Source organism: Astatotilapia calliptera, chromosome 18, assembly GCF_964374335.1.
Source record: "Astatotilapia calliptera chromosome 18, fAstCal68.1, whole genome shotgun sequence".
NCBI classification, from domain to species: domain Eukaryota; kingdom Metazoa; phylum Chordata; class Actinopteri; order Cichliformes; family Cichlidae; genus Astatotilapia; species Astatotilapia calliptera.
The window spans coordinates 21,618,561-21,645,421 of NC_137439.1; the positions used below are offsets into that span (position 1 = coordinate 21,618,561).

A 26,861-nucleotide genomic window follows, 5' to 3' on the forward strand; every position below is an offset into this window, starting at 1 on the left:
ATATTATCAACACTAACTTGAGACTAAAGAACAAAAGGTAAAGTGGTAAAGTAAAAGGAATTTAGGGATTAACAAAAAACAGTGCACAGTGTGCCATCAAAACCCAGTGACCTAACAAAATCCAAAGGTCTACAAAAGAAAATCCAAACAATGAAAATCAGCAGGTGAAACCCAAGGGAAGACACAGGAACAAGGGGGCAGGTGAGGCAATGACCCAACAAAGACTGAGGGAAAACATGCAGCCTGTATAGGAACTAGGAAAGGGCTAATAAGGCAAACAGCACAGGCCAGACTGCATTAGTTAAAAGTAGATTATTTCCATCTGCGGTCATTACTGATGATTGGTGGCCCTGTTATGACGTCTCTGGCCTCAGCTCTTTGAGGTTGGTGGGCCTCTGATGGTGCTTTGTCTCATCTTATCTTTTATTACTGTTCTTTACAGTCTATTGCTGTTTCACATCACAGCTGGTTGAACCTAAACATCTTCAGGTCCTCCTTGCAAAGTCTTTCCAGTGCTTTTTGGGGTGCTCTCGTGACCTCGTTCCCTGTGCCAGATCTCGGACTAGCAGCTGGTTTGGGAATCTGTCATAATCCATCCAACAGACATGACCCAGCCGGCGTAATCGGTTGGTCCTAGCCACGGTGTCAATGTTGGCGAACCCATCTGCAGTAATTTATATTTATCAACTGTTCTGGGACCTTCCTGCCCTTTCACATTCATACAGTGAAAGCCAGAGACTGGGAGAGCAAAAGCAAAACATCCAGACAGAGCAGAGAAGACGTGACAACAATAACAAAGTCAAGCAGAGCATGGACTGGGGTGTATGTGGATTGCAAAGCGGCTTGCAGCAATATGTACAGGTTAAGGCAGCCTCAGTGCTGTGCCATATATGAGATTTACCCGTTGTGCATACAGAAGGCCATCAGCTTACCCATCAGCTGTAGTCAGCTGGCACTGATTTGATCAGTTTCTCTGCTGGGATTGCAATATGGGTTGACCTCTTCTTGAACTAATGCTGTGCTTGATTATCAGGTATAGTACAACAACAGCCAGGAACATATGGACAAAGTAAAAATTAAGGATCATGTCAGAAATGATTGTACAACAACAACTTTGGTGCAAAGTTGTATCCATGCTGCCTGAATTTTAGCCTACATCCAAACATCTGTCTTGAGATCTCAGATGCAGCTTCAGTGTCAAATGCCTCTCAGGCAAAGGCTCATCAGTGGAGTGCAGCATTTCACCACAAAACTGCAATATTTCATAATGAGCTGCAGTTAAAGCTGTGACTCCCGTCCTATTTTAACTTTATTGAAACTCGAGGTAAAATAAGTATAGTGAACACAGCCGTAATAAGCCGTCAGCTGCGCTGCACAGAAAGGCTTTTTAGCAGAATAGAAATTCAGGTCACATCTCAGCAGTTTGCTTTGACTTTCCAACAGCACACACCCGCTTTCCAGTTGAAGGGTATGAAATATGAGTCATTGCGCTATGTGCATGATTAGATAATGATTATTGCCTCAAGTTTCTGTTTTATGTCATTTTACTCGCTCTCTTCAAACCTGAACACCGGGAGGTGTTAACGACTGAATGTTTTGAAATGTATCGCACACAAATTGATTTACACCTTGTGTTCATGATTCAGTTTGGTTTTTAATGCAATATTATGTCTGTATATGATTATGGCTGAAATATGGGTCATCACTGTCTTTCAGTAACTATTTCTAATTCTATTGCAGGCATTTGATAGTCACCTAAATGCCAAGGCAGGGCTGTTCAAGCTTTCAAAACGAATCATTTTTGGCATTTTGCACTTACCTGGCAACCACAGTGAGACAGTAATGTCTGGAGAGTTTGGCTCCATATGGGTTAGAAATGAGTCAGGATTTGAGCCACGCTTTGTCAGGTAAAAGCACCAAACCATCACTTCAAATTCTCCAGTCACAGTTGAGTTGCCTCCAAGACCACATTAATTGCTATATGTTGAAAGGTTATCATGTCGTTGCTCACCCCAGCTTTAAGGTTTACCAAAGTGACTGTCTATACTTCTATATAAACTAGTTTGTTTACATGTCTGAGGCTGTAATGTGCTGACAGATAGCATGTGGGTATCTGTCAGAGAATTTCCCAGCACTTCAGTATCTGAAAACTAATAATTAAAAATCTGGTGACTGCTAGTCGTTATTTTTCACCATACGCTGTCATATCTGATGCTGCTGTACAACAGTTGGGGAATTCCTCTGGCTGTTACACTTGGATTAAAGCCTCATTGTCAGTGACTCAGTCCCACTCCACTCACTTCAACATCAGCTCCTACAGCGACTGCCACTCTACTCACTGTGGGAGTCCAGTCCAACGACATGGAAGGAGAAAACACAAGCAACAGCCAGCAGTCAGTCAATCATCACGGGTTTGCCACTCCACCCTGCTAAGTGCTTCACCTATACTTCACACATCGCTCAACTGCTCTTGGCAGGATGCGGTATTAATAACAATCCCATGTGTCTTTACTGACACCAAAGGTTGTGTTTTGAAAGCAGCTGCCCAGACTGCTGTGCTATATGCTTTGGCATTGCCAACAGTGCCATCAGTCTGAGTTGTCACAATGATGCCAACTCTCCTTTGGAGCCATTTACCCTCCAGTAAATGTTGTTTGCCTCAGGGCAGGCTGTTCCCAGACTCCCTCATTGGCCACTTGCCGGGTACATTATATCTCACTTCAGCAGTGTTGTTTTAGGGATAGGACCTTTTACTTGTTACATCTATTACGTGGTGCTGTTTGTATTGTAAAGACTCTTTAGCTCCCAACATATTATTTTTCAGTGTTTTGGTCAGATTCAGGAAAATCCGAGCAAGGACATCATCAAGAGCATACAGCCTTTCCAGTATATCCAGTGTTTTTTACTTTCTGAGGGACTCGGGAGTACAGCCACTACAACTCCAAAACAGCAAAGTTGAGGTAGTTCGGGCATCTGACGAGGATGCTTCATAGACACCTTCTGTGTGTCTGGGAGCTATTTCTGGCATGTCCTATTAAGAGGAGGCCTCTGGGCCGACCCAGGACTCTCTGCTGAGATTATGTCTCTCAGCTGGTTTAGGACCGACTCTGTGTTCCCCCTGGAAGAGCTGGAACGGGTGGCCGGGGTGAGGGAAGTCCAGGCTTCTCTGCTCAGACTTCTGCCCCCATGACAATAGAAAACGGATGGATGTTACTTTTACTTCACTGTCTCCAAATATCAATAAGAAAATAACAGTTTCTGATTCATAAACTACAAATAAACATCATCCCAAATCCTCCAGTAAAAACTGGACTACGAGAGGAAAAAACAGCCTCACATGCCCAGGGGTGTGGCCTGGTGAAATTTACCCCCTTAGCGATGCTGGCGACTTCTCCTTTTTTGGCCTGTGGCAGTAATGCTTTGAGCATCAATCACCAGTTTCTTATAAACCTAATGCAGTTCTTATCAGAGGTTTAATCCTTTACGAATGTGCTACATGTGTGTATTTATCTTTTTGCATCGCTAATAAACCACAATAATTTAAAGAACAGATGAAGTTTGATATCATCAAGTTAAAAATTCATAGAAAATACACAAAGGCAAGATAAAGAAATTCAGTTTTTTTTTTAAATCTTGCATGTTAATGTAGAAGTTTTGAAGTTGTAAGAAACATAAAAGGGTAAGAAGAAGGAGAAGAGTTTGGACTTTAGCCTGGTTTTGCATGCTGAGTCACACAGCAACAGCAAAATCTATGACAGAAACTAGAACAGAAAGAAATTCTCTGGACTCCTTATACCAGTAAAACAATAAGAGGTTATGTTATCTGGTCCCAACACAACTGAACTAATGAAAAAAGTGAAGGAGATTTTGGTCACTACTACAGTGTGGACACGGTTCAGTGAATAAGCCTAATCAGGAAATGAGAAAATGCATGTGTTATGGGATTATAGGGGCATTATTGTCAGACTCTTCTACGGTACACTTAAAAAGAGGCAGTTACAGTTACACATACAGTACGCAGCTATTAATTCTGCAGCAGGATCACGTATTTGATACTCGAATGTCAGACTACGTAAAAAGACAGGAGGATCGCTACCTACACTTCAGCACTTAAATCTCATCCTCTTTCCCTTTGTGGTCTACAATCCCAGCCACCACTTTTTGCTTCTCCCTCTCTGTAGTCATCACTGCATTAATGCGTTTGCAGTTACTCCTCTCCATCCTCACATACCGAACATTCACACAACACTGAGCTCGAACCTGTCGCCAGTTCCTCCCTGCAGCTATGACTGCCTGGCTGTGAAGGCTCTAACGCTTGGCCTGTGTTCTTGCTGTATAATGAGACAGTCAGGGAATAGTTAAAGAACAGTTTTATGCTTTAGAACTTAATGAGGCTCCGCCTGGTTTTGTATGAACAGCTGATACGTCACAAAAGAAATAAAAGCAGTTATTTTTTATGGTGGGTCCAGGGAGATCTGGAAGGTAATTGCAATGTTTTCTAGATCTTTATCCAAGAATTTAGATGGAGAATATTCTCTCATAGTGTCCGTAGTGCTGAGTGTGAACCATTCGTTGAATGAGAACCACACTGAGACTAGGGTTCGTAAGGGTTTGGGTCTATTTCCTTGCTTTCCAGTCTTTTTGTGCTGTTTGGAATTCCTCTAAATGTCAATTTCTGAAAGATAGTAGATTTGCCTGATGGTAATGCTTCCAGTGAAAATTTCAGGGCCGAGCTTGCCATCAGTGAGCCCTGAGTAACATTTGAACAGGATTAGTTCACAAAATATTGTTGTGTATCACTCTCTCCATCCTGTTAACCCAGATTGACTTCATGCTGACCAATAAAAAGGTTGCAGTCTGCAGATGTTGACACTAATTGGCTCCTTCTGTCTTCTGACGTCAACAGAGACAGAGCTCCCAGCCTTGATGCGTTAATTGGTTAGCAGCATTTGGAGCTCAAAACCTTTTGAAGCTCGAGGCCCAGAAAAATGTTTAAATGACATCACAGACCCAGAAAACCCAACACAAATTTTAAAGTGGTTAAGACCTCAATCTCTCTGCTCCTAATTTTCAATTTATATTCCAAATATAATAAATAATATGCAGTCTGGACCTTTATTTAGACAGTTCAACTGTGCTTCAAGGAGTTACATGTTTTGATCAAATAAAAAGTTCCAGCTTTAATGCTTTTATTTGATGTTTACATCAATACAGACAAAACTTTGAGGAAGATTAAGTCCTTCTGTTACACTGTGCCCAAAGTTTAGGGGTTGAAAGTAATTGGGATGATACAATTTTGGAATGTTTTGTGGAAAATCCCTTGCAGTTCCTGAAGTCATGTCTGAAAATGAGTCAGTATTGACCTTTCACTCGACACACAATTTTAACCTCTGTCTCAGGCCCCAGTCACACAGGCCTAAAGACTGGTTGGTGGTCCCTTGACAACCACTGGTTGTTAAGGAAAAATAAGTATTCCCTGAGTGCTTACTTGCAGTGAAATTGGTCATAAAAAAAATTTCCTTGCAAATGCTTTGGTTGCCAGCAAATTGCCACAGCCGCCCATAGTTTGGATGGAAGATGCCAGCTTACCTGCAAACACTCACCAATGTCACTCTGAGCAGTAGTGAAAAAAGCGAGTGCTTCAAAGTTTCACCCTTAAAAATGGGTTGGTTGGTGCAACTTTTACTTTGAAGGCAACCATTCTCCATTTCCAGTTTGCACTTTTTGAAGTTTTACACACTTAGGCAGACTGTTTGTCTTTGCACCTTTCCTGCAAAGTACTGGTGACAAGTAGCAATTTGCCAGCAAGCCAAAGCAATCCCAATATCCCAACTGGTGTAGCCAACAACCTTTAGCAACCACTTGCCAACCAGTCAGGGAATAAATGTTTTGTTTTTTTTAGCAAAAACGACTGAGGGCTGAGGTGAAAGTCCTCTGCTTAACCACATCTTACTTCTGGCTTGGATTTCTTTTGTGTAGTTCATACTACTCACCAATCTTATGCGAAAAATTAGTGATCGTCGTGGTATCCCATCGTACTACACCCCCTACACCCCTGAGAACCAAGCATAGAGGAGGTGCGGGATATGCTGAAGGATTATTATAGATTTATTTATTTATTTTTGTCCAGTAATGCCAAAAGCATGCTGCATGCCTGTGGTTTAAAAATGGCTTTTTCTCCCACACACTAATTTCTATGTCCATGCAAACCTAGTCAAATTAAAGCTGAGGGATTTTGATGTAGTATCTATTATCATGCCTACATGCTGGTGACAGCATTATGTTTTTTGTCTCATCTTTCAAAGTCTTCACTACATACAGATCTGGATAGATATAGATGCGATGAAGAACAACTAATGTGTATTTACCCAAAATACCCAAAGTGTGGACATCCAAGTACCGTTGATCATTACTCAGGATTAATATTTTAATGCAAAAATATTATACATTTTTATAGATAGCTGGGAGATGACCATAAACTGCATCTTTGACAGATGATGTTACATTGTTTCTGTCACCAGTCTCTTTCCTCTAAGCACAACTGCTGTAGCTGGAAGAAACTTAAGTACAGGAGCTGTGAGGAGGTGGTGGTGACAAAAATTTGCATCGATTTTTTGCTTAAGTAACTCTGAGCATAAGCTGCAGTTGTTATGTTATGATCTATTTGTTATGTAATTGAAGGTAATGAGGTAAGCAGACTGGCTTTCTTGCACCTAAACTTTAAGAATAAATTGGCTGCAGTTGTTTAGATTATATATTTTTTTCACGTTGTTATGGAAACTGCCTGCCTACGCCTGCTATAGTCCTGTGCTGTAAAGGAGTTTCTGCCTCTACTTCTCTCTACCAGAGCGGTATCTGTCCAGCACATGCATACATCAAATGGGCCATCACTGCAAGAGAGATGCTCTGCAGGATGCAGCATCTCTGTTGCAGTTTCATGTTCTGCTTTCTGCTTTTGTGGCACTCAAAGAAAAACCAGTCCTGTAACAGTAAATGGTCTAGTTTGCTCTAATTGACCAGTTACTCTGATTTCTCTGTTACTTTGATTTCTCTAACAGACAGCAGTATAATCGAATGAAAGAGGGTTGAACCTTTGCAGACATTCTGAGAGCAGAGTTTACAAAATGAACCTGTAAATGGCTATATTCAGAAAATAAAATTAAGAAGCAGAAACGTGATCCTTAATGGGATACAGCAATCCAAAATACAGCCAGTTGGTTGTTGTGCTGGCCAAACAGTCTGTGCAAATATAGCAGACGTATATAAAGTTGAAGAAGATGGATGGATGGATGGATGGATGTTATTTGGTTGTAAAAAATAAACCCTCCATATTTTACTGAGGAACATGCTACGATTCCTGCTGTTCACAAATTTTACCCCATTTTACGTCAAGTTCAATTAGTTTAAAGGAGGAGGGATACAGTTCTGATGTTCAACTATCTACAGACATTATAAAAGAGAAAATTCTGTTGTGCAAAATAAAAGCAGCAGAGGAGGAGAGGCATTTCTTGGATGCACTAGCTGTGTAGTAAAGTCACCAAGACATTATACTTGCTAGCTGGACCGTACATGTTGATTTGTTCTTCATGAGTGAAGCGCACAACCAAAGTGTTTTTTCCTCATGATGCCTTCACTGTGGGCAGTCTTGATTCGCAACATCATTTGTCTGTGCAAATACTGTTCTGTCTGGTGCTGCTGACCTGGAGCAGAAGCAGCTTTGTTATTTGTTTTAATAAAGCTACAGTCACGGTCAGTTGTCCCAAAGACAAGGACCAGACCTATGACCACACACAGTTAGCTGCTGTCTTCAAAACCACTGCGATCTATCAAGACGGTGATGACACGGCAATAAGATGGAGAGTCTGCTATCAGCCAAGCTGGCAGTTACATATAATCTGTCACTGATAACACAGCAGTCAGCTGTCCTAAATCACTGAATATCACAAATGCTGCCAACTGCTAGAAATAAATGATCATGTTATGTATTATAGTAATTGATTTGTATTAATATTTATTTAATACAAATTAAATGAATAGTAAACAGACTCCAGCCAGCATCTCATGGATTTCTTCAAGAAATAGTGATCGCAGTAGTTCCAGACTTACAGGCGCTTACATAGCAATCTTGCATTTATACAGTGTAGGGATATAGCCACAGTGCAACCAGTTGGCAACCACCTGAGTTGAACCCCCCATTGCAAACAGATGTGTTGTAGGTGTGCGGTGCTCATCAGTGCAGATTAACTTTGATCAAATCAATAAGATGGTGTGACTGACCCATAAAGAACACTCAGGCGCTGTGCTTCTTAACGCTGTATCTTATGTTTATTGGGGTTAGGATAGCTAAACGAAGCAAAAGAGAGTCTAAATGTAGGGAACAGAGGAGCCTTTCCCGAGCTACATCATCAGACACGATCATGTGTTTAGGAACTGACTCAGTCCAAATGGGTTCTGCACATCACTGATGGTCCTCTGTTAGACTTTGTGTGTCCCAACAGAGAAGCATTTGGGTTAAAGTTCAACTCTTCTTTTCTAGCTGTCATCGTAGCTGAACTAGAGCTGGGCGATATGAGATTTTTTCATATCACAATATGTTTTTTTCATTTCAGGCGATAACGATATCTATCACGATATAAGCCAAATAACTATATTTGTAAGATTTAAATGTGCCGTTGCTCACAAGTAAAATGTGAAATAATCAGCAGCTTGTTTTTATTTATTTATTATATTATTTATTTCCCATAATAAGTTCAACAGGGTAGATGTACTTAAGGAACATGAGACTTTTTCAGATAAATAAAGGCAAATATTGCAAACTACACAAAAGGCAGCCGCTAAAGCGTTTAAGTTTCAAAATAGAACAAACAAAACAGACTAAATTGTCAATTCCACTTAGAAACAAAATATTAATTCTAAAAATAAATCTTAGTTTGTTTTACAGAAGAACAGACAAAACTGACTAACTTTTGTCAATATCAAATAAACTGAGAACTAAAAGGAAATTCTCAATCTCTCCTTGTTGTATAGCTGAGCTTTTCAAACAGTTTTAACGGTTACTTTAGTCTGACAAAAGCCGAATGATGAATTAGCGCTTCCAGTCAGAGACTGAGGCTACGTCCACACGTACACGGGTATTTTTGAAAACGGAGATTTTCCGTTTCCGTTTTAAAAAATAATCCCGTCCACACATAAAGGCAGAAATGAAGGAAAACGCTGCTATGAACATGCCAAAGCAGCAGGTGGCGCTAGATTCCTAACCGTGCAGAAATGTTGGCCAATCAGAAGTCTAGAAGCCTCGGTGGGAAAAAGTAAACAAAGCTGGGGCATAGAAGCAGAACCGAGTCGTAAGTGTGGAGGGACAGTAACTGTGTGTATATGTAAGCATTTAAACACTGCAGAGAGTAGAATTAACAGTAACAGTATTGTAGAAATTCATTTCACCGAAACAATAACGTGGCGCACAGTGTGACGCATGCACCAGTTTATTGTATTTCCAGACTTGCTTTCGGCACAATTTACAGTGCACGCTACTCTGTTTTTTGTCAGACTTGAAATAGCCGAAATACCTTCACACTACGGAGCTTCTATGGCTCTTCCGTTCGACAATCTCTCCGGCATTGGAACCATCATCTGTTTTCTCTTCGGTCACGCTCGGTTGATTTTTCTAGTCGGCACACTCATTTCCTCCATTACCCGCTGGCTGCTTCCCAAACAAACACACATGCGGCTTGGCACTTGTGCTGTACGTTACAAGTCACGCGACGTGACGCTGCGGCTGTGATTGGTTCGGCTCTGCGCTACTTAATTTGGATTGGCTGATCTTTTTTTTTTTTTAGAGGACAAGAGCGGCGAGGTCTATCGCGATAGCTTAATTTCTCTATCGAGTAAAAGTTATATCGCGATACATATCGTTATCGTTCTATCGCCCAGCTCTAAGCTGAACAAACCTTTCTAAAAAGAACAAATGCAGCTGTTGTTAAGAAATGCCACCTCATGTGTTGAAAACGGCCCTAATCATACACCAACTTCTTAAACTGTCACTCAGTCATCTGATCTAAGTTCCTCAGTTGCTATTATTGTGTCTTGTAATATTTAGCAGCTTTCCTGTGCTACTGGCCCACTGAATGGACTGGACTGTGTTAGTGTGCTACGGGGACCTCCACCGGGCTGTCCTGTCCGCCTTCCAAGTCCCACGAGAGACCCCTTCAGCAGCCAGACACACTGGCCCATTTTACTTCCTTTTCAGCCTCCTTCCTTCTCTGCCTCACTTGCGGTTTCTGCTTTCTTCTTCAGCTACTGCCAGGTGCCTTATCCCTGGCTTGCCATTAAAAGGGAGAGGAAGAACTATTGATGGAGCTGTTTCTGTTTTGGCTCTTGGTTATTCAGAATATATGTCAGCGTGCATTGACGTTTACATTTCCTTCTGGCAACGTAAGGCTTAAAAGGAACGGTTAAAGCAGCAAAAACGTTAGCTGCCGTGCAAATGGCATTAAAATTAAAATGTGTTGTGAGATTTAGCGAATAAGAAAACAGAGATGTAGAGGGTGTGAAAAGGAGTGAACCACAAAAACGAGGGGAACACCCTCCCTCCTCTTGTTCTGCCGTCTTCTAAACGTGTCACTGTACCAGGCGCTCACGTTTTGCTCCAGTTTCTCTGCAGTTCTTATTTCCCCGAAGCTTTACAATTTTTTTTCCAACTGTTCTGAAAGGCAGATGAGTTTATTAATCACACATTCGCTGACTCTGTGCCTTCCTATCCAAGTTTTTCTCAAAGTCTGCATCATTTATTTCATCATACCGAGCCAAGAATAGCAAACATCGCTTAATTAATTTAGCATTTTTGACCGCAGCAATGTTCTGCTGTGTATCTGCTATAAGCAGCGACCTCGCATGAGGCGTTTTTTGAGGAAGCTTTATGAAAATGAAACACAAAGCAAACGTTAATGCAGGCACACAAACGCAAGGGGAAAAGTGCATGAAAGGCAGCGCAGGGATGCTGGGAGCATAACAGTGGGCGGGTGTGGTTGTCTGATGAGTGTCTCCGTCTTTTTCCACCGGTGTGAAAAGTAGTTCAGTAATTAAAGCAAACCTCTGTCTGGTCCCCAGTGGAGAAGGGAAGGCAGGAAGGGTGAGGAGGCAGCAAGAGCTAAAGAAGAAATGGGAGATAAAAGCCCGAGATGGTTGTAGTGGATGAAAAGGAGAAGACACAGATGTTTTAATTTTAGCTCAGTGTGCCACGAGGAGAGAACGTGGCGTCCGAATTTGCTGATTAATTAGACACGGGTCCACGCATTCACGGACACACACACACACACACACTAATGCTAATATCACGTCTCACAGCACGGATGTAAATGCATCAGCAGTGACCCAGTTCAGAGCTGCAGTTAGTATCAGATAATAGTGACTCCTTGTCTTTTATTGAACTCCTGCATACACCTAAAGTCAGTGCACTAATAAGGCTGTCGAGAAAACCTTCTGACACACAAGTGTGCTCGCCAGAGTGATTAAAAAAAAAATGAAAGCCTTACATCTCAGATAAGTTTTTCTGTTTATTTCCACAGTAAATATTCAGTGTGCTTTTGCGTCGTTGGAGCTGTTTTCTCATATCAGGGCTGCTCGTTATCTGGACTTTTTTCACTTTCTCTCCTTGCCTAATGAAGGCGTGAGTTTCCCGTCGCCACCGCCTGGTGTTTTTGTTTTGAGAGGTGTCCCGCTTTGACCTACATATGTTACTGTGACCAGCACAAAACTTTCATCTCCATGGCAACACAAGGTATGAGAGGGAGAGATGCGCCTATTTGAAAGGCGTGCTCTTGTTGTTGTTGTCGTCGTCTTGCCACTGTAGCTCGAGCCTCCGCGAGCCCGCCGCACAACCTGCACTCAGGTTTGTGAAAGGTGTTGAGTCATTTTGGAATCGGCGCAGCTCTTTGGCAGCGCATCATGAGCTGGAAGTACACACGCACATGTAGTCGAGCACAAACAAGCAGTTTTGTCCCAGCAAGCTAAAGGGGGTGTGTGGATGTGGAGGGAGAGAGCGGAAAAGAGGAGAAGGTTTCTGATGTATAATTTATCTGTGTAGTCAACGGGTGGAGGAGGCGATGCGGGGTGAGGAGGAGAGGAAAATTCAGGGGAGGATGGGTGGGTGGGTGAAAAGGAGGAAGGCGGAGATGAGGATGGGGAGAGGGAATCCAACATTGTCACGTTTTCCTCTGTTATCTATTGTTGCTCCAAGTACTGTAAGTTTCCCGGTGGGAATAAGGGGCTGTGCAAACGTTAAAGGCGTAATCAAATTTCTGCTTGTTTATTGTGTCGTTTTTGTTCTTGTCATGTGCGCCAGTTCAACTCAGATAGAGCTGGACCTTCAGTCGCTGATATTTTCTGTTGTAGACAGAGTTTAAAGTTGCGCGTGCACATAAAACGAAGCTTCTTCGGGGCAGATGGTTCCTCATAGCAGCTGCACATTTGGCTCTTTAGAAGCAGGAGAGAAAGGGATGGATAAAACAGTGGATGGAGGGATGGAGGAAACAAAGCAGGCTGTTGCACCCCTGAAGGGAAGAGCAGATTTGCTTTGTTAGGAGACCCACATTGAGTAAGCCCCCCCCCCCACACACACACACTTATTTTCTCTCCTGTCCTTCTTTTCCTCCACGCTTCTCTCACCCACGCCCTCTTCGTTTCTTCAAGACGTTTACACGTTTTTGCCATCCACATGCTTGGCTGCAGGCTTCGGGTGAGGTGAAATGGAAAGGAAGAGAGGCGGTAGATTTCAAATGCACATTCCTTAAGGGAGGGGGCTGCAGAGCTACATGATCCCAGTAAACAAGATGGGAGGGAAATTATGAAATATGATGTGAAAATATGACCTAAATAAAAACTGCACCTCCTCCCTGCTTTTTTTAAAATATGTTCGCCCCACTTCAAGTGTGTTTGTGTGTGTGTGTGTGTGTGTGTGTGTGTGGTTGGCGTGCAAGTGAATGTGCGGGTGTGTGTATGTGTTAACGGTACGTCTAAGGGAGACAGTAGGCTGTGGTCCATCCAGGTCTGTTGTCCAGAGATAGCGCTCTGTTGTTGTCTCTACCCACTGATCAGCTCTGCCTCACCCACAGTGAAGTGGGTGCACACACACTCAGGCACGCACAAAGCGCCACCTCCACCTCTGCCTGCCCCTCACAGTCCCACCCCCTTACTTCAGCTTCTACCCTCAGCTTGGAACAGATGGCGGCTTTTTTTAACTTAACAAGCATTTTGAGATGAACACGTTAATTGACACTCAGTTTCTTTATTCAGCACGCTCTCCTTCATTTTCAAAATCTGGCCTCCTACTTTATCCACGGTGCAACAAAGTATAACTTTTTTGTTGTTGGTGAATTTAAAGGTTGAAAGAAGAAAAAAGATAGGAATATAATACAGGTGTTATCAAATGACAGAAGTATAAGTTGTACATATTCCTGTTTGCATGGTGTTAAATGAAAGTTCACTTGTAGATTCCTTACTTTCACATCAACCCTTAAACATTCTAAATTTCATCTCTCACATTTTATAGCTTCCATATTGAGTCCACAGTTTTAATTTCTAATAGCAAGGAAAAACCTGAGAAATGGAGGTAGCATAGGATGAACTCCTCCCCCTTTCAGCTTCTTTTTATGTATGTAAACTCCTATGAAAGCAATCAGTATATTTCTAACGACGTATGAAAATGATCACAGCAGTATCTTATAGAGATGGCACGATACCACTTTTTTATGTCCGATACCGATACCGATATCATAAATTTGGATATCTGCCGATACCGATATGAATCCGATATAGTGTTTTTTAATCAACAAAACTGTTTTTTAAAATATCTTGCTGCATTTTGCAAGTCTGCAAGTTCATACTCAAGTTTAAAACAACAACTACACTAAAGCTATTCTGTTATACCTGTATACAAAAAAAATATTTCATAGTTCAGCAATACTGATCAATCTAATAAACTTAGACCTACACCATCCTCCCTATTCTGGTATTTTAAAGAGTACTTAGCGTAAATATTAAGCAACCTAACTAATAGGGTTCCAACTCCGAGCAACAACAAAATTAAATAAATAAAAAATAGGGAACCACCCCTCACGCGCCACCTCATGATGCTTAATCGACGTAATCAACCTTAATTTGATGCAGTGTGAAAAAAAATGCACAGAAATCAATTATTTTTCAAGAAATATTAAATAGATTCAACATCTTTCTTCAACAAAATTGCAGACTGCACAGATGGTACCTTCCCAAAGTAAAAAGTACTATAGCTTACTAGGGTATATATATTAGACTTAATAGTCACTATGTACAGTAATTGACTTCTATTCATTTTACATCAAATTAAAACTTTGGGTGTCAGATAATTATTTATTAAAAGCTAGACATTTTAAATGAGAATAAGAAAGAAAAGTATGTCTTTGTGCCCCCTTTTCCCAGTTAATGCCCTATCGGCCCCCCTGGCTAAACTTTGCTAGATCCGTCCCTGCACAGTTACCAGCGTCAGCTACGTAGAAAAAGATCCTGGTGTAGAAATTAATATTAAATAAATTCTAACAACAGCTTATCAAGCTTAAACGTGCTGCTGTTGTTCAGCCGCTGGTTTGCTCTTTCTGGCGCAAAGTGGACCAAAAACAAACGAGAGACAGACTCGCGACAGAAAAGCCGATCAGCTGATTTAAGCAGTTTCATGATTGAAGTAGCAGCCGGAGAGCGAGAGGCAGTCGCTTGTTAAGCTTAACGTGGGAATGCTTTACAAACATTCAGAGATGGACTTACACACTTGCTTTACTTCTCTCGGGGATAACTTTGTCGGAGATGAAATGCCAGGTTGCTAGCGAAGCTCCACATGCTATCCAGACCACCGACAGGTCCTGCATGCCACAGCTGCTCTATCACGTGATGCATACTGCTCCGACGTGCTAACGTTCTGAGGTGAGTTACGGCATGTTGCAAGTTTTGTGAGGTGCTTTCGTGATATTTAATGGATCGGATTACATTTTTTATTTTTCTCCGATATCCGATCCAGTAATTTAGGTCAGTATCGGACCGATACCGATACGTAATATCGGATCGGTCCATCTCTAGTATCTTATATGCACTGTTGTTTCAGTCATTTTTAGTTGTTTTTTCCCTCACAGACATACAGTTGTATACATTAATAAAGTTCATCAGCTTTAAATTATTTGGATGCCATGTCAATCCTACAGTCACCAGAACCATCTAAGCCCCCCTTTTTCTGCCGAAATCCATCATGGCATTGATTAAATAAGGTGCTGGAAAAATTCCTCAGAGCTTTTGGTCCATGTTGGACATTTTCAATAAAATCTAGAGGTGGGAAAATCCCACTTGATCAGCAGTTTCTGAAACACTCAGACCAGCCTGTCCGGCACTAACAACCAGGCCATGTTCAAAGTCACTGGAATCACTTTTGTTCCCCATTCTCAGTTGGAATTTCAACAGATCTTCGTGACAGTGCATTGAGTTGCTGAGATGTCATTGGCTGATTAGATATTTGCATTAACAAGCAGTTGAACAGATGTACCGAACAATCTGTCTGGTGAGTGTACATTTAAATTGCAAATGTAACGCCAAAGACAGCAGGATAGCCTCACACCAAGAAAGTTCTGAGTTTGAATTCACCACCTGGCCGGGGCCTTTCTGTGTGGCATTTCTATGTTCTCGCTGTGCCTGCATGGGTTCTCTACAGGTACAGTCCAAAGACATGCACGTTAGTTATCTGGTTAATTTGGTTGTAGGTGTGAATGGTTTGTCTTTCGGTGTTAGCCCTGTAATGGCATTTCAACCTGTCCAGGGTGTACCCCACCTCTTGCCCTGTGACAGCCGAGCTAATGGATGGATGGAAGCCATCTACACTCACTAAATGATTTGGGAATTGCCAATTTCTGTGTTGGTTCGTAATTTTTAACAATTGTTTTTAATTGAAATGTTTACTAGAACTGATAAAATGAAAACATGAACAGCTATCAGAAAGAGATTGTTGTTGATGCACAAGAACAAGAAAGGATGAAGGTTGAAGTGTGTCTGGAAAACAAGGTCATTCTGTGAAGTCGTCCTCTCGCATGCAACCCACAGTAGCTTGTAATTTGTGGTATTTTGCATCAGCTGCATTATGCAAGGGTGCTGCCTGAGTATAGAGACAGGACACAGGACAATTGCTGGCTAGCTGTGACCCACTGTTATAGTACTGGCACAAATTAATATTATAATAAATCTTCATTTGTGCAGACGTTTGCTTCCTTGCCTGCACCTCCGTTGAGTAATATCTAGAGAAGTTCAGGGCTCATGAGCAACTTAACATTTCCATCTCAGATGAACCCAGATTATGCAACTTAAAGATCTTGCAGAGTGAAATCACAGTTATGACCACCTGTCACCCTGTCCTCATCTGACCACCAGAGACCATCAGTTATCTCATATACAGTATCTTTAGGCGAGTCTGAGCTTAGCGAGGAGAGACAATGGAGATAACCGAGGATATTGCAGCCCAGTGAGGACAGAAAGACAAAGCAGTGAATAGGAGAAATTCAGAGTACGCACCTGGAGAAAGAAAGACTGCTGAGTGAATAAAATGTCATTCTTCTTGGCTCCACAGCTTATCTTCTCTCTGACTAATGTGGAAAGGTCAGGCAGGGACTTAGACTGACATATACAAAGTTAATATTTCAAAGGTTTAAATAAGTTGATCTGTTTCTTCCAGTACCTAGATTCTTCAGGTTATATGTACCAGACTAATTCTTGTAGTTATCCAGAAAAAGGTTGACTGGTAGTTCTCATATATATTTATTATATTTGTTCTTTTTTATTAAGAACATCTTTGTTACGTGCCCTATTACTCTCATGCAAGATAATTATAAGACTTAATCTCATAAGCAAAATATAGTAGTATGCAGTTCTAATGCATACAATACATATAAAACAAATAGTTTTTCTATTTGTTGTCGGTTGTATTTGAGTGTACACACTGGCATGCATGATTTGCATAGCAAATCTTAAGAAAACAGTGATGCAATCAGCCAAAATGTTGACGTACAGAGGGAACTTTAGCAGTCTGCAGTGTTTCTTTCTGTTTCAACCACTCTGACTGACAATTTTTGAACAAGATATTTTATTTGGGGGAAGAAACTTAACTACTGTCTGGAGATACAGCTTACATGGCGGCTTGACAATCTGTTGAGATTTTAGCAGACAGGTAACACCGAATTATATTTTTCCTGCTCTAAAGCCCTCAGTGATGTCGTGGTCATAAGGCAGTTTTATTAGAGATGCCATGTTCAATCAAACCTTCTTCCACACTTATAAAATCTAAAATATGACCACTTTTTAGATTCAGTCCCCTTAAAATATTTAAGTTTCCAGAACTCTCTCACTGGCTCTTGACATTTTTTAATTGACTAAAACAAAACCTGCATTTTATTCTCAAATCTTAGATGTTAGTTTGGCTGCATGTCATTTAATTTCAGTTATTATTAAATAGCACCAATTCACAACAACAGCTTTATATTGGAAGGTAAAAACCCTACAAAATTTAAAGAAACAACAACAATTACACAACCACCTGTGAGCAAGCACTTGGTAGGAAAAACTCAATTTTAACAGGAAAACAGTCTCCAGTAGAACCAGACTCAGGGACAGGCAGCCATCTGCTGCTACTGGTTGGAGTGAAGGGGAAGAGAAGAGAGCATAGAGAGACAAGATAAAAGACACACTATGAGAGAAAGAGGATGAATTTAATATTTACTAATGATTAAATACAGTAGTTATGCATAACCAGACAGACAGGTAAAAGACCCGAGTGAAGAAGAAATGCTCATTGCATCATGGGAAACCCCAAAGTAAATACCTAATAAAATAGTTAAGTTACCATGTTTGTAAGATTTTTAGGACCAAGTAAAGACCTCAGTTTTATTTTAATTTAGACGTAGTAAATTAGATTTCATCCAGGCCTTTACATATTAGAATAGAGCTTTTCAAATAAAGAACCAAATGGGTCTTTGGTTGACTAATAGGCTAGGGTGAAAGATTGCAGTCACTCCTACCCCTCGACCTGTGCTTTGAGGATTCTGACAGTTTATAGCCCTTTTCCACTTGTACCTACTCGGGTCGGCTCGGCAAGGCTCTACTTGGTTTTTAGGGTTTTAGATGGTAGTACCTGGTACCAAGTACTTTTTTAGTACCTATTCAGCTGGGATCCCAAGTTGTCTGAGGCGATCCGAAAATGTGATGTAAACGGACTGCATACCACCAACTGGCTACTCAGTGGCGTTGCTCAATGAGTCATGAGAGCATCTCCTTCGCCAAAATCAAAACTGCCATTTTTGAAACCCGGCAACAAGGGAAATCACTATACAAAAAACAACAATGTGGTCCCTGAATATGACAAAAAAGCCATGAACCAAGCAGCCGGTGTACCATTGTCTCATTGTGGTTCTTTGTTGTGGCGTTTGTGTTGCATACAAATGATGTCACGGGACTTTTGGCTGCTAAACGTACGGTCGTGGCTATAATGACCTTACGCACATTAGGTGGTACTTGATTGTGATGGAAAACGGCCGTCGAGCCGAGTTGGTACTAGTGGAAATGGGCTATTAGTATGACTTTGAGGTGGCAATTCACTTAAACTAACATATTCATCCTGTACAGTTTCTGTATAGCAGAATAAATCAACATGTTAATCAATTATTAAATCATTTACTAACAGGGAATCAGAAGAGAGAGGCCTAATGTTAATAGAAGTCCTTTTTGAAGTTCATTGTACTTATAGGGTCAGTTTGGTTCATCAGTAAGCTTAACAAGACTACCTGGCCACAGTAAACTGTGCAAAATTGATCTTAATGGTGTTGCCAGAAATGTAAGCAGGTAATAGCTAACAAATTGTGTATGAATGTTGCAGGGATGCTAATTTTAGATTAGCACAATAAACTATGTGAATATGGAAAAGAGCTCCTTAAATATAAAATTTAGGTTAATCCCATTTTAGACAAAGCTGCAAAGACACTGGAGACAATGAAATGCATTTTAGCTCAAAACTTCCATCAGGACTGCCATAGCCAAAAGAAGATTATTTCCATCTGCTCTTATTTATATTTGGCACTGTGGCTCTGTCCTGATACCGCTCCACGCTTCAATGCCAATACGTGGAAAGCTTGCAGCGGGAAGAGCAAGAACAAGGAATCAGTTAAAAGCTGGTTTAAGTCAGGTTGAGCAGGGGTGCAGGTGGGTTACTCAGCAGCTTACAGATGACCAGATGTGAGTGGACTTAAGCAGCCTAAACATTGTTTTCTTCCTAGATTTATAAATTAGATGCATGGAAAGTATCAGCTGAGCCTTCAGCTGCATTGGGATCAACTGATATGCCAGGATTGTGGTGAAGTTTAACTTCATGGCCTGCGTGAACTGACGCTGTGCTCCATTTTCTTCTCTATGAACTCCCTCTAGGGAATGATAACAAAGAGATAAATTACCCAAAGGTGTCAGTGGGAGTACCTGGGAAATCTCATGGGAAACTTAACTCCGGATCTCATATTTCCTCTTTATACATTCAAGACACGTCAGGTGACTTGGACACAAGCTTCAACTGCCACGCTAAATAATTCAGAACAGGCTATGACCTGTTGGTGTGTGTGGGGGGGTAGGTGTGTGTGGGTCCATGCGTGTCATTGTGTGTTTGTGTATCTCAGCTGTGTTTTCAGGTGTGTTTGTGTATTTTGGGGCAGCACTTCAGTAGTGTGTGAAAATGAATACTACCACAGTGGTTTCCCCTGTCCTCTTGGAGGAACCCTGTGTCCTACTTGGGATCAGCTTACAGATGTTTGACAAAGAGTGGACGGACTGAAAAGAGCCTCCGTGTTTTTCTGACTGCATTGTCATATAAATCCCAGTTTATCCATCTGTTAATTCCAATATGTGACTCCTTGTGTTTGTTGCTTTTTTCTCCACTTGTCCTGAAGAAATGAGATTCTGTTTTTGTGTGTGTGATTAACATCATGTCAGAGCTGCTGCCATGCACGAGCTGATTTGCATATAGACTTTATATAAATATGACTCAATTCACTCAGAGCATCATCCTCCTCCTCATGAGGATTTTCAGTGTATGCATTCATACAGGCCCATGCTGAGTGTGAGAATCTGGGTTAGTAATGTATCTTGTAAACACAAAGGGTAATTTGATGTATGACTAATGTATTACATTGTGTAAAATGACCTGAAACATCAGATAATTTATTGCCATCCTCTAACTGCCAGCCTCACTGTCAAACAGTGGGTATTACAGTAGTTATAGCTGACTCGTTTGCTGTAGTTCAGTGTCTTCTTGGGCTGCAGTGACATCAGTCACCTGTGACATAAGATTCTGGAGTTACACTCCAAAGGCACAGAGTGCAGCCATACATCTCAATGTCATGAATAATGTCTGAAGTGATGAAGTCAGGAGGATGTTAACTCGCACTGCAGTTCAGTGAAATGCGAGTCGCACTTTGGCGTAAAGTTAAATGTGACAGCCAAGGGACTTTCTGAGAAAACTGTACAGTATTAAAGGAACATTTATATGATACACAGGAAGTTTCCTTTGGCAACAGTTACTTCCAAGCATCAGCTAGGTCAGTGCGGGTAGTTCTGTTTGAAAGAGCAGCAAAAGCTCGAGAGGTGGAGGTGGCAAAAATCACAAGTTGCTTCAATAAATGTCAATTGTTTTTGATAAGTTGTACTCCATGGATTCTACCCATTTCTACAATATATTACCAAAAGTATTCACTCACCCATTCAAACCATTGATTTCAGGGTTCCAATCACGCCTATGGACACAGGTCTGTAAAATCAAGCACCTAGGCATGCAGATTGCTTTCACAAACATTTGTGAATGAATGGGTCGCTCTCTCAGGAGCTCAGTGAATTCCAGTTATGAAAATTTCTTGCTACTAATTATTCCACAGTCAAATGTTAGTGGTAATGTAACAAAGAGGAATGACAGCGTCTCAACCATGAATTGGAAGGCCACATGAAATCACAGAGCAGGGTCAGTGGATGCTGAGGCTCACGGTGCGCATGTGTCATCAACTTTCTGCAGACGTCCAAACTCCGTGCGGACTCCAGATTAGCTCAAGAACAGTTCATAACGAGCTTCATGGAAGGGGTTTCCATGGTCGAGCAACTGCAACGGTACTTGTGTGACTGCATTGTGACAGGAGTAAAGTTTGGTGGAGGGGAGATTATGGTGTGGGGTTGTTTTGCAGGAGTTGGGCTCGGTCCCTTAGTTCTAGTAAAAGGAACTCTTAATACTTCAGCATACCAAGACACTTTGGACTATTTCACACTCTTAACTTTGTGGGAACAGTTTGGTAATGGCCCCTTCCTGTTCCAACATCTCTGTACACCAGTCCACAAAGCAATGTCCCAAAAGACATGGATGAGCGAGTTTGGAGTGGAAGAACTTGACTGGCCTGCACAGAGTCCTGACCTAAACCTGAAAGAACAGCTTTGGGATGAATTAGAGCGGAGACTGTGAGCCAAGCCTTCTCGTCCAACATCAGTCTGACATCACAAATGCCCTTCGGGAAGGATGGTCAGAAATTCCCATAAACACTCATAAACCTTGTTTATATCACAATAAACCACATGGATTAAAATGGGATATCACTCAGGTTCATAAGTGTGCGAAGGCAAACGAGCAAATACTTTTGGCAGCATAGCATATTTGAGGTGCTCTTTGGAAGGGATATATATAGGCTTGAATATCAAAAACTCCAAGATACTCTTTTCAAAATAAAATTAAAATGTCTTTATTTTCACAACAAGGTTATGTAAAAACTCCAACACAGTTTGGCACACAGGCCCACATCAGGGAATAAAATAGAGTCCATGAATCAACTAAATATTTTCTATTAATATTTCACCAAAAAGGGCCTTCCATGCGGTGTGTTCTACTAATAGCAAGCTTCCACCTAAGGGTGAAGCCAGTGAAGCCCCACCAACAGGAGATGTCTTCAAAGAGCCCAGATAGATAATAACATCAAGTCAAACATTCATCCAAATTCATTTCATGTCAAACTATAAGAACACGGTAAAACATTTACTGGGACCATTTGTGTTCTTGATAAATGTTTTGAAGAGAAACATGATTGAAACCAGTCATGTTTGTGTCCTAAGTGGAAACAGCTGTGAGCTAACATGTTCACCATTCCTACTGTGTAGACGGGGGGAAGGCAGCAGTGGTGTGTTTGCCATCTTGTTTTCATTTTTTATTTCTTGCTTCAGTTAACTCAGCTTTGAGAAACACTGAAGTCTGGATCCTGCGCTTCCCGACTGGCTGACAGTTATTTCAGCCTAGCTTAGTTTAGCTTTGTCAGGAAGACAACTAGTGCAGTTGCTTTTACCCAAAATGTTGTAAATCTGAACATAAAAAGGTTTCAGTTTTAAATACGTTTATCTTGTGTCCCTCATCTGGAACATCTTCTTCACTTTCTTGTTTCTTTGCCTTACATGACATATTTTATCCCATATCCAACATCCCCTCCACTCTTCCTCTCATTTTTCCTCTGCGTCACAGTGAAAAGTGAATAATTCATATATAGGCTGCATGCTGGTGGAGATGAATCATGTGAAAAGAGCAGGATACACGTGCTCCTCTGAGAGCAACTCTCAAAAGACCCCAGCAGTATATGAGGATTGGCTCCACACTCTGTCACAGTACTGTACAGACCTCAGCCACTCCATCCCAGCTTGCATGACAGTCACACGTGAGCTCAACACCAGCTTCTCTGCCCTCAGGACCCGGGCAAGAAGCCACCCAGAAAGACCACGAAGTAGCTTCTCTCTGCATTGTCTTTTCAGTAGATGTCTGTGTGTTCAGGCAGATATCATAACCTGTTTATCTAATAGTTGTTTTCATTCTCAAAATGAATTTAGGACAAACTCAGATCATTTTTAGGTCAAATTAAAAATCGGGACCAACAGGTTAGGTCCAAAGCTTTTTTTCTCCAATGGGCCGCATATTTCTGGGGATGCCCAGGCCTGTTTTGGAGCAATCTTTCTTGGGCTTATAGGAGAACACAGTTGACGCACACATGCACATGTACCATTAACACGAAGTCTCACAGCTAGATCTGTAAACACTGACAGTATTCAATCACACTTCACACCAGGGATGTCAACCTCATTTTACATTGTGGGCCACATTCAGACTACTTTAACCTTAAGTGTCCTGAACCAGCGACGCGTGATATTGTGTAAAATTACAGACTGTCAGACTGTCCCATCATTATAAAATATACAATTTATTTAATTAAACTTTTTATGCAAATCCCCTGTAAAAACAGCAAATAGTGAAAAATAGGAACTTTCTGTCACTTAATTGTTTCTTACTTAATTGAGGGGGGTTCTTTATCAATAGAAAAAGCTTTAAAGGTCATGAAAATATCCCCTCCTTCACATTTTCCAGAGCACCCCCCCACCCCCGGCTGAATCATCAGTAACAGTGTTGTTTTGAGTTTAAGAGACAAATTACTGAACTATCTTCTGATGTCATATCAGATAATAGATTTAAGAAAGCTGCTGCAGACTTGTAATATTTCTCCTGCAATCTGTTATTCACCCTGTTGACATGTTTGATTTATGGAACACAGAAAAAAAGCTCAGTTTGTGTCTACACAGAGTTCTGCGAGTTGTGTCTCTTTACTCCCACACACACTTATGTCTCTGGAGAAACTCTCTGCTAATGTCTAACTAAATGTGCGTGTGTGTCTTTATACTCCTGCTTGCCTGAGCTCTGCCTCTTGTGAAACTTGCCGTGTCCTGATGCACACGTGTATCCCTCGCAAAGGATAAACACGGTGGTATGGTGAGAGAATCAAAGTAGCAATTATTCATATGCAGGGACCCTCTAAGTTTTCATCCTGTCACACTGTGTTATCAGACCGCGTGACTAAGCTGCAGCCACTGTAGACTGAGAAGCTCAGTGCTTAAAGTCTGCTCTGTCAGTTTGAGATAATTTGGTATTTGACAGATGTAACAGATGGGTGACATGTTAGGGGAAAAGCTTAACCTTTCACTCCTACAGTGTGATCAGCTGGCTCTATAGTGTCCCTTCAGAGGTAATGGTCACTGCACATCAATACAAAGTTGTTCTGAATGGTCACTTTTATCCTGCGATGCAACACTTCTGTCCTGATCACAGTGGCCTCTGTCTAAATGACACTATCCTCCACCCACAGGGGTTGAGGTGGTTTGATGAGGATGAAAATGATGTAAATCGTGCACTTTGAACTTCACAGTCACTGATCGTTAACCTAGCCAAACACATATGGGAGGTTTTGGACTCCCAAGACTCACATCAGCCCAGTAGAGTCGAAAAGACTTGGAAAATCTCTAGCAGCGTGTGGTTGACAAACTTTACCGAGACACTTCTTTTTTTCTTTTGTGCCTGTCAGTGTAATTAAAATTCAAGGTGTATAACAAAGAAGCAGCAGCCACAGAGAGATGTTATGACTCAGATTTGAATTCACTTTAGAAGATTGCTTCTCCCACACCGTTACTTTGAGAAAAAAAAAAGATTATCTCAGGTTTTATTTTCCAAGCTCCAGCCTTCTTTTATAATAACATTGTACCCATCATAGTAATGATGATCACTCAGTCAGATGCATACTTTCTAAACAAAAAACGAGGGTTTGTTTAGAAAGTCTAGCTTTGCAGAAAATGCATGTAATTGTCTTAGCAAGCCTACGCAGAGATGGGCATTATGCAACCACCAAGTCGCTGAGAGGCTTACAGAGTAAAACACCTTGTGCGCATTAAAGCAACCTGATTGGCTGATCCATCCAATAGTTTTTCTTTAAATCACAGAGACATGAATCTTTGAGAAAGTTATTTTTTAAATTCACAGGAATATTTCACTAGAATGCACTCAAGACACCATCAAAGGTCTAGTACACTTAGTGCAGCCTAAAGCAGTGCTCTTAAAGCGTTCTCCTCAATAGCGTTCCTGCTGCAGAGTACCTTGTCTTATCAACCAACTAACTAGATATCGGTCCACATTATGCCACGCTGAGCCCAAAGCAGCTGACTTCCTGTGAGGACTATGATTGAATCCTTGGAAGCTGTTCCTTTGCCTTTGCCTAAAGGTTTAAAGCATGTACCAGATAATTGAAACGTCCACTTTAAATATTATCATTATCTTTGTTGCATATCACTGTCCTGTCCCTGCCTTCCCATTGCACCTGCCTCTTGGCTAAAAACTAAATAATCCCACAAAATAAAATAATTCCAAGTTTTTCTATTTACATAAATCATGAAGATTCATTGCCCAGCATCATCAAATACTTATTAGTCAGGTGGTAGTGACCGTGTTGAAAATTATGATTATGATGTGTGTCTTGGTGGTAATGTAGGATGTGCTTGTTTGTCCCAATAAGGTTCTCCTGCTTTTTCTTTGCCTTCTTAGATCAGCCGCTGCCTGAAGCCTGGAGGTCGGTTTGTCTCCGTTACCTTCGCCCAGCCTTTTTTCAGGAAACGGCTCTATGCCCGTACGGAATATAAATGGTCCATCAAACATCAAAGTTATGGAGAAGGCTTTGAATATTTTGTGTATGTCATGACCAAAGGGGAGAAGCTCAGCCCGGAAGATGCAGCTCTGGAGAAAAAGCTGCTGCGGGATACAGAATCTCCACCAACCAGGATTACTACAATAACAAATGATGATAAGGAAGACTTCCTGGCTAATATTGACCTGTAGGGTGACTCTGATATGTAGGATTGCCTTTATAAGTAATCTTTATATTGTGATTTTTTGCAACGGGAAACTGTTAACCAAATTTCTGGCCTTACTGTTTTTATGTATTTATTAAGAATTTGTAAGGAGTAACTATTTTATACTGTTTGATGTACTAGATATTAGTTTTAAAGTCAAATTTTATCAAGATAACGATATATATTTGGATAAATGTTCTGCAAATGTAATTAAGATGTTGTAAAGATAAGAGAACTGCTGTATAAATGGTAATTGAAATCCATATTTTATCTAAAAGTTTGAGACAAAATCCTGCGTCTGACCAGATGTATTCACAATAGATTAGATTAGATTAGATTAGATTAGATAGAACTTTATTAATCCCTCGGGTGGGTTCCTCTGGGAAATTCGATTTCCAAAAAAGCACAGCACCGACAGAAGTTACAGAGTTACAGAATATTATATATATATATATATATATATATATATATACACACACACACACACACACACACACACACACACACACACACACACACACACACACACACATATATATAAATACAGAGACAATATAAATAAAATATACGAAGGGGATAAATAGAATAAATAGGAATAAAAATAGGAATAAAAATAAAAATACAAGTGAATTGCACATTTCAAGTATTGTTTAATAGTTTAATAGTTTAATAGACAAACTTGTGCCTTTTGTCGTTTTGAAAACATGATTAACAAATGTTACTCTTAATAAATTTCTCATTTGCAAAGAAAAAAAATGGCTAACTGATCTGTTGTCTCAATTCTTCACGGCTCAGATTCAACAAGGTGCTGGAAACATTCGTCAAATCCCATCTCAGAGTTGCTCTGTTGGATTGAGATCTGATGACTGTGGAGGCCACAGCAGCACCATCACCACCCTGAACTGTTAACAGAAGGCAGGATGGATTCATGCTTTCATGATGTTTACACCAAATTCTGACCCCACCATTCAAATGTCACAGTCGAAATCGAGGCTCATCAAACCAGGCAAAGTTTTCCAGTCTCTTATTTTCTAGTTATATTAAGACTTTTTGAACAACTGGCACCCAGTGTGGTCTTCTGCTGCTAT

General features: G+C 40.9%; 1 protein-coding gene across 1 annotated transcript in view; it reads left to right on the forward strand.

Moving 5' to 3' along the window:
- The window catches only part of ece2a (endothelin converting enzyme 2a), a 100,888-nt gene extending 74,825 nt beyond the window's left edge, over positions 1 to 26,063 (forward strand). The window contains exon 4 of the mRNA XM_026148927.2: positions 25,469 to 26,063. Coding sequence (XP_026004712.1) covers positions 25,469 to 25,759 — 291 coding nt within the window. The 3' untranslated portion in view covers positions 25,760 to 26,063. The remainder of the gene's footprint in view (positions 1 to 25,468) is intronic.
- Positions 26,064 to 26,861: the final 798 nt, after the last annotated feature.